At 43.5% G+C, this 8,619-nt stretch overlaps 1 protein-coding gene across 2 annotated transcripts; it reads right to left on the bottom strand.

The window, feature by feature from the left end:
* Positions 1-2,821: 2,821 nt before the first annotated feature.
* Positions 2,822-7,947, bottom strand: zdhhc23a (zinc finger DHHC-type palmitoyltransferase 23a). 2 transcript variants are annotated; one of them, XM_014196196.3, is made up of 5 exons: positions 7,555-7,947; positions 5,209-5,372; positions 4,415-5,086; positions 3,717-3,884; positions 2,822-3,424 (listed from the first exon to the last, which is right to left on the bottom strand). In XM_014196196.3, exons 2-5 carry the CDS (start codon positions 5,325-5,327, stop codon positions 3,151-3,153), a joined length of 1,233 nt encoding a protein of 410 aa, XP_014051671.2. In that variant the 5' UTR covers positions 5,328-5,372; positions 7,555-7,947; the 3' UTR covers positions 2,822-3,150. The 2 variants fall into 2 exon arrangements, with proteins under 2 accessions (XP_014051671.2, XP_045572870.1); XM_045716914.2 differs by lacking the exons at positions 2,822-3,424; positions 3,717-3,884 and adding an exon at positions 3,893-4,156.
* Between the last annotated feature and the right edge of the window lie 672 nt (positions 7,948-8,619).

Genomic DNA, 8,619 nt, shown 5'->3' with positions numbered 1-8,619 from the left:
GAGAGTGCAGTATTCTCTCTCTCTTCCCTTAGGTAGAGGAGGCACTAGGTGTAATTTGGGAGAGGGGGAGCGCTGTGACCGTGAAGTAATACATGTCCCCATCCTCCTCCTCACTGTTACTCCTCTGTGGTGGGGGAGCATGGGCCTGGCTCTTCTGGAGGGTGGAGGGGTTGTTTTGTGGAAGCCCCCCTCAATGAACTGCCATGTCCACAGGGTCCTGCGCTGGTCTTCTACACCGCTGTGAATATAGGAACGTCCCATTTAAACACTTGGAGGGGGAAAGGGGTTGCATAGCAGCTTGGCATCACAAGATGCGTCAATCGAAGCTACACTGCAGTCTCGATTTATAGCCACCTGAGGGCATTGGAGACTTTCATTTCGAGACCTCTGGACCAGGCTCAAATATAGTTATGAAGTGAGTGAGCTGTTAGGGTAAGATTTGTGGCTCTCATCTTACAGAGCACCGGTGCCGTTATGGTCCCTCCCAGAATCCCACTCGCAATGGACACAGTCATTATGAGAGGTTCACTGGCTGACAAAACCGAGAGAGCTCGTTAGAAATCTGTATTACAATAGCTGACGTGTACACTCCCAGAAAAATGGGTTCTTCGGCTGTCCCCATAGGAGAACCCTTTTGGGTTCCATGTAGAACCCTATGTGGAAAGGGTTCTACCTGAAACCAAAACAGGTTCTCCTATGGGGACAGCCGAAGAACCCTTTTAGAAAAAAAGGTGCCATCTAGAACCTAAGAGTATAGGTTAGCGTGAGACTTCCTATGCTTCTATGTCAGAACAACTTGGCGTACCAGAAAAGGGTGTGTAGTGCATGCTAGCCTGGTTTGGAGCTTGGCGGAAGTGGGCAGTACCTGTTTGTGTGTCCAAATAAAGGTGCCCCTCCAGAGTTCCAAGTGGGACGGTTGTGAGAGAACAGCAGTACGGCCCAGCATCATCCTTCTGTGTCTCTATTAACGTGTATCCATGCATCGTCACAGCTTAGACACGGTCGATATAATCCTTCTCCACGAAAACAGGGTAGTTTGTTAGAAACCAGAATCCTACGGCCATCGAAGTCCTCACCCGGTCTGCAAAAGAACCTTGAGGGGATGGATGTGTGGAGTTTAAATTACAATCTTTTTGGATGATCTTATCGTGTTGAAGGATCTTACACCAACATTTAGACATCGACATACACTTCTAACTTTTTGTTCTCTATCCTCATGAAAAATGTGGAATATTGAAAATGTTCCTGTTATTTCAGCTCTGAGTTTGTTCCTAATTCCTGTTTGTGACTGTGACCCTGTTGATAATCTACTGGATTTCCAGTCTTTAGTTTGTTTACATTGTTATGTGGTATATGTTATTAATTTCTATGTCCTCTCCCATTCTTTATGGAATTATAGCCAATATACTAATTAGCTCACAAACGTAAGCATATTCATACACTATAGAAACAGAATATATAGTGTAACGTCTCACAACTGAAAGGAATTGTATAATATCTGTACATTATAGGAACACGTGTGATTTACAAAAGTACAATGATGTTTTGCTAGAGATTAAGAATCAATGGTAGACACATTGTAAGTGCATGAAGAAGTAAACTGTACAAAGTCATATGCCTGTGTGTTGAAACTATACTTTTCGGTATCGGCTGGATAAAGGGAACTATGTTAGCAATAAGAGGAAGAAGGACTGGGAAACTAACTGCCAATAACACAATAAGCTGAACTCTGCCTAGCAGAGACAACTTTGTATTAGCAACTGATAATTATGAGTTTATATGGTATTAAAGTTAAGGGACATCACCCTGGGCAGGATGAACCATAGTAGGGGATAAAAAGGGAAAACACCATCTTGAGAATGGAGTGTCCCGCTTCCAAATTGCTGTAAGTGTGTACTCCGGGGTGGCAATCCTTATTAAACAAACTAACCTCTGATCAAATAAGTTTTCCTGTGGTCTCTTGTGTGCACATAGGGCAGAATTCCTTTACACAACATAATGTCTAATAACACATATCAACACAGTCTCTCAAGTTGGAATTTCGGTCTCTTACCAGAGCAGAGGAGCAGGACGACCACTGGTGCGGTGGACCATAAGTGGACGAGCAGAGACTTGTTAGTAATGACACTAGTGATCTGAACTACATCAATGTTGAGGGTGATTGAGAACATCTCTGAACAATATGCACTGACAGGAAATGACAGATTCAACGCCGAAGATTAAGGGGAGGATTTAAAATCAAGAAACAGAAAGCACACCAGCAAGTAAGATTTTGCATATGCATATCTTCAACAGTAACCAAGTTTGCTCTCATTCTGTAGGTTTATTGCAGTGATGCCACAGATGAGGCCTCCTGAGCTCTCTAGCCACTTTCTTAGTAAACCCAGAAGCCCTGGCCTACTTGCGTAAAGGTTGGCCCCCTAACCAGCATTGTCTCTCACTCTCATCAGTTGGATTTGATATGATTTATTGGCATGATAAAACAAGATACAAAGGAAAATGAGTCTTAGTCTTCTACAGTGAACAGGATAGTTGTAATATAAGAAATTTACTGTACATGCAAACTTAATATAAAATGTAACTACAAAGAGTATGTGGGTGAGAGGATACGTGTTCCTCATGTCTGTCAAAACATGCACAGCTTTCTTCCCTTTAAAGTAATCTTCGCCTGTGTCACCTTATGGTCAGGTACACTAAATGTCAATATGTAGTTTACAGTGTCATAAACACGTTCTCTAAGTCATGCATGTCCATTCATCTATTGCTATTTAGTCTGCCATGGTTAAGAATCTTTACATCCTGTTGGAAAATCAAACAGATATTTGTCAGAGGTTAAAACTTTATTAAATATGCAGAGCAGCCCTTTAGATTTACACCATGTTATAACTAATACTAATAGTCGTATCCATGACAACCTGGAGGAACATGGTTATTGTCTCTACCTAAGTGTTCGGAATATAGAGGTCTATTTAACGATTAAAAACGAACATCTCTGAGTTGCAATAAGTTTGCGTGACCCAAGGGCAGTTGAGAGTTCAGAGATGCTCACAGTCCCACACAGCCCACCAGCATGGTTGAGGAAAGGCGTTTCTAGTTGAAACCCAGCAGTGTTGAACTAGTTGGGCAGAGTGGCATGGTGTTAAGCCAAGGCTAAACCAAGTCAGTGAGGGCAGAGGGGTGTCTATCTGCAGGTTCTCCCATGGTCAGGAATTCAGCCCAGTTCTGCCAGAAGCCACGTGAGTAGACCCCTGTGTCGACAACGAGGCCACGCAGACGACTCTGGCCATTTTTCTTCCGCAGAGCAAGTTGTGCCTCCCGCTCTGTCAAATTGTAGCTGATATTGATCATTTGAAGCATCAGCAGGTGCAGCAGACCTCCTGTGACAATACTGCTGTACCAAGCACAGGTAAAGCACAGGGCTGAGCTGAAAAGACATCCACAGAGTTACACTTCGAAAACAACATAACACAAACAAAATCTTTTCACACTTATTTCAAGTAACTCAAAACAGTTGGTAACTAGCCACTGGGCACAGATCATTTTGGTTGAAACAATGTTGATTCAACCAGTTTTTGCCCAATGGGTACCTGGTGCCTAATAGTAGGCAATGAAGTGGTGCTTGTTTCAATGAATCCCAAATAAACCAAAATACATTCTGAATTGTCATTTTGTTTGTGTGTACAATTTTTAAGCAAATACCAGGTACCGTAGTGTACCTGTACTGATTGTAGACACCAGGGCAGTAGAGCAGGGCGGTGAGAAGGTTCTGTCGGGGACACACGCTCCGCAGTACCAGACTGATCCCATACAGAGAGGTCAACAGAAAGAGGAGCAGGGTCAGCAGGAAGTTGCGATGATTGGCCTTGCCGACACAGCTGTTTATCCTACCTCCGCAGTGACAGACACAACACACACAACACAGACAATACACCCTCAGTTCAAATGACCAACTTCTGCTGCGGTTGCATGTGAAAGCACAGTTAGTATGAATGTGAGGTAATGAGCACATATACTCTGTGTCTGGTTGTGTCTATCTAAATGCCATAAGTAACAGATTGTCCTGGTTTGAGGTCGCCTCACCCTGCTGAAGGGTGAACCCCTGTGGGCCTTGCACATGTCTCTACAGCCTGGTCTGCTTTGGTGACGTCTTCTTGGCCTGACAGTGTGACACTTAGTGAGATCATGATTATGTGTAGAAGAGTATTGTTGAGCAGATATAAGTGTGAGGGTCTGAGAGATTAAAATATTGTGTGTTTTTATAGTAGGGAAATGTAGGCAGATATGATAAGGCGTTAGTCACCTTTGTGTTGCAGAAAGCTATTTTTTTTTATAAGGTCATCCTGTTGTTGCACAAATAATAGCATAATAATAGTCACGTCCTCCACAACAGACAAAGAGGTTTAATGAAACCCACCAGATACAGTGGTGGTCCAGGCGCTGGACACAGCCTCCACAGATCCGGCAATGTCCCGCCCGCGGGGGACGCACCACTTTGCACAGAGGACAAGTGCCCCCCTTTGCTGTCAGGGACTGTGTCTGCTGTTCCACTGGTTTGGCTGGGGATGCTGGCATCATCAACTGGTCCACTCCATTCTGAGAGGCAGAGTGTTTGTCAGGCAGTTGGCTTTGATTGGTGCTGTGTATGTCAGCCAGGGAAGGCTGCACAAAGCCTGGCCCCCTCTTAGTGCGCACAAGGGAGATGAGAGTGAGAACCACACCCGTTGTCACGGTCACAAGCTGCAGGTGACTTACATCCCCACGAGGTAAGATCTCTGTGACAAAGAGGAAGTACATGTAGGCTAGGGAGAAGAGCGCCAGGCTGAGGAAGAAGAGGGTGCGGCCCTTCTTCCGGTGTGTGGCGTAGTAGTACCACAGCACCAGCCCAGGCAGGGCTGTCAGAATGACCAAGCCCAACAGGAAGTGCAGGGCTGCCAGACGCAATAGCAGAGGAAGCAACACTAGAGCTGGGACCATGGAGATCTCCACCCGCCTGTCCCCTGGTAACAGTCTCACCCTCAGCCGGTCCATCACTGCGCCAAACACAGGCAACACACAGTCAGGTTTCTGAGGCTCACCCTTTAGCCACCTGGAAAAGACATGAGGTTAGGGATGACAGAGAGGGGAACACAAAGAGGGCAGGGGGTTAGACCTGAACGTGGACTGCTGAGTCCTGCCATGATCCTCCTCCTCCTCATTCCACCCCCTCACCTGCTGCAAGCTTCATCCAGATCGTCACAGTCACAGCAGCATCCACGTGGGTCTACATCACACTCACAACAGCACATGGGATCATCTGGCTCTGGAGGCTTAAACTTCTCCCATTTCATTCTGACTGTTCACGGATCCACTTGAAGGTCCTGTGCTTAGAAAAACTGCAACAGTAAAGAGACACAGTCAAACTATTAATAGCTGTTCTCTGGGTGTGGTAAGGGTGTGTGGAGAGTGGTCTTCATTCTTCATTCAGTGAAGTGCTTCAGTAATATGGACTGTGTTGGAAATCTTATTCCACCACTGAGGTGAAGGTTTCACAACATTTTACATTTGCATGGTGACAGCACCTTTTGTCAAGGCCGGATGTCAACAGTTACCTCCTATATGTAAAGCTAGCTTGTTGCTTTAGTGGTTTGTACGGTTGGGGGGGGGGGGTCCCCTTTCTCAAATCCGGACCTCAAGTTGCACAGGACTGATTCAGGGACTGACTGGCACACCAGATGAGGGGTACGTCTGGGTGCCAATAATCAATCACATTTGACTTGAGTACTCTCTTAGTCTAATTAACGGAGTTAAAGGAAACCGTTGTATTGACGTCCCACAGACAGTTGTTCATCATAATGAAGACATTAAGGCTATCTGAAAGGTACTCATTACTTGCATCAACACACTCACTTTGACAGCACGTGCGCATGTAAGTACACACACGACCAACTAGGGATTGTCACGATTCCCACCGACGGTGGCGCCCCCTCCTGCTCGGGTGGCGCTCGGCGGTTGTCGTCACCGGCCTATTAGCTGCCACCGATTCCCTTTTGCTTTTCACTTTTTTTATTTTGTGACACCTGTGGTCAATTAGCCATTAGAGGGGCTATTTAGTTTAGCTGGCCCGCTCCTGTTCGTGCGGGATTAATGATTGTTTCTTGTGTGACGGCTTGTGTTCATGTCGACGTTGTTGTACGCCGCATGTATTTTCTCCCCTGTGTGTGGGAACATTTGTTTTTTGTGAGTGTATATTAAAAACACCACTACCCTGTGTTCGCTGCTTCCTGCGCCTCATTCCTCCTCCACAATTACCAAGCCTTAACAGGGATATGCCTACTAGACCAACATCCGCCTCATGAAAGTGACAAGAGGTTTAATAAACGCATTTTTTAGGTCGTTAATGGAATCAATTAAAATAGCTTTTGATTTTAACAAGTTTTACAATACAATTACTTTCCTCTAATATAAAATTGGCTTTTAGAAATAAGGCCACCGTGTCCCTAGGGAAGACCTATCTGGGCCAACTAAACCCGGTTCTCCAAGCACGCCTATCATATGGGGAGATGGAACGTGCATTGTTGGAATGACTGCCAGTGTTGGCTTTGTCATCTGACATACTACTTCAAATATAGCCCAGCTCTTCGACAGTCTAAATATTGACTACCGACAATATTTTGTTCCTTAATAAGTGAACTTAAAATAACTGTAGACTATAGTCACATTCTAAAGGGAAAGCTGAACAAAAAATGAATATATTTTTTAGTAACTAAACATGACAAATCAATGTTTCAATTCAATATTCTAAAGGAATGGGATACCGCATACCAATAAACACATTACCTTAACCCTTTAACCTGACTCCTAAACTTAACCCTAATTTTAACCCTGATCCCTAACCTAGCTAACATTAGCCAGCTAGCTAACGTTAGCCACCTAACCGCCTAGCTAGAATTCGTAACCATACGTTTTGTAACTACTTACTACTTTTAGCTACTTTTCAACTACTTAGCATGGTAGCTAACCCTAACTCTTTAAGATAACCCCTAACCTAATGTAGCATATCATACTAAAGCAGTTGAATGTAATATATTATACTAAAGCAGTCAAACGTATTATATCATACTAAACCAATCAAATGTAATATATTGTACTAAAGCAGTCAAACGTTATATATCCTACCAAAGCAGTTGAACATAGCATATCATACTAAAGCAGTAGAACATAATATATATATCATACTAAACATTCAAGATGTAGGATACTATACGTCCTACAATTCATATTATATTGTATGACCACTATTACATTAGTAGGCCAATGTAATGTAACCTAATGTAAAGTAACATATTGTAATGAAACAGGCCGAAGCCCAGCGCGCCATCGACTGTGCCATAAAAGCATGCTCAATTGGCAGAGTAGATATCTGCGTTTATAAACCTGGGACGCTACAATATCATAATACATGGAGTCGCACGGATTTTAGTCAAATATAATATGTTTTGCTTTGAGACCAGGTTGAAAATGGTGTGCATCTAACTTACCTTTTGAGAAAATAAAAATTGCATAGCCTACATTTACCTGGACTGTAGGTTTTTTGGGAGAATGCACCTTTCCCTCGAAGACTAGGGTACAGACCCTTGTTATACGAACACCAATTATTTCTTATTTCATTTATGTTTTTCCTGTAATATATTTCAGACTTTCCCTGTCAAATAGGAGATCCGTATCATCACACTAAAATAAACTTCGGTCCGAACTAATTACGTGGCGGCGAATTCCAGGTACCAGGGTATCCGGTAAGCGTTGGCAGGTGTGATATCCCTTTCAGTTAAAAAACTTTTTATCGTTTAATATCCTGTAATCCAGCAGTTTTAGGGGACGAGCTTGATTATCTTCTATTCCTCATCATTTCGTTGGGAAAGCCACACCGGTCATTGAAGAGGAGCACACGGTTTATTATGAGAGGAGTAGCCTGATTGGGTTGGGTGACAGTGTTGAAAAAGGAAATTGGCATGCTTTGCAGTGGCAGCCAGCGACAGCGTGTGGCAGCGTTAGGAGGTGGTATGCATTTCGCGGATTCTCAGGAGGACAGTGTCACCACTGCGCCGGGATAATTTGAATAGATCAAACGGTCTATTGGAATTGCAATACAGCATGGGGGGGTGGTGTTCTTTTAAATGTGCTGATGTAAACAGGAGGCTAAACGCTTTGTTGGTCATTAACAAAATGTACTTGTTTCTCACCACATATCCCTTACCTCCGCTTAGTGCTGCATATGGCTGAGGCTGTTCGTCCTGTCAAAGTCAATGTTCTGCACCTGAGACATTGAATAGCTTGCTTATCTATCATTTATCACAACCTGGTCTCGGAGCATTTTGTATTATTCTGTTTGAAAGCCGAGACGTTCCATTGAGTATGATATGTTACTTTCCTATGGAATGTATTCATTTGTGGATGTCCATCACCCATTTCGTATGATATGCTACAAATTACATTTGTATTATATGGTAAGAATTTACAAAAAGTACAATAAATTACGAATTTTCAAAATGTACAATATGTTACAAATTTGCAAAAATGAATTCTAGCTAGGTGGTTAGGTGGCTAGCGTTAGGCTAGGCTAGGGGTTAGGGTTAAGTTGAG

Source organism: Salmo salar, chromosome 04 (assembly GCF_965601325.2).
Source record: "Salmo salar chromosome 04, fSalSal1, whole genome shotgun sequence".
NCBI classification, from domain to species: domain Eukaryota; kingdom Metazoa; phylum Chordata; class Actinopteri; order Salmoniformes; family Salmonidae; genus Salmo; species Salmo salar.
This window is presented reverse-complemented; position numbering and strand designations above follow the sequence as displayed.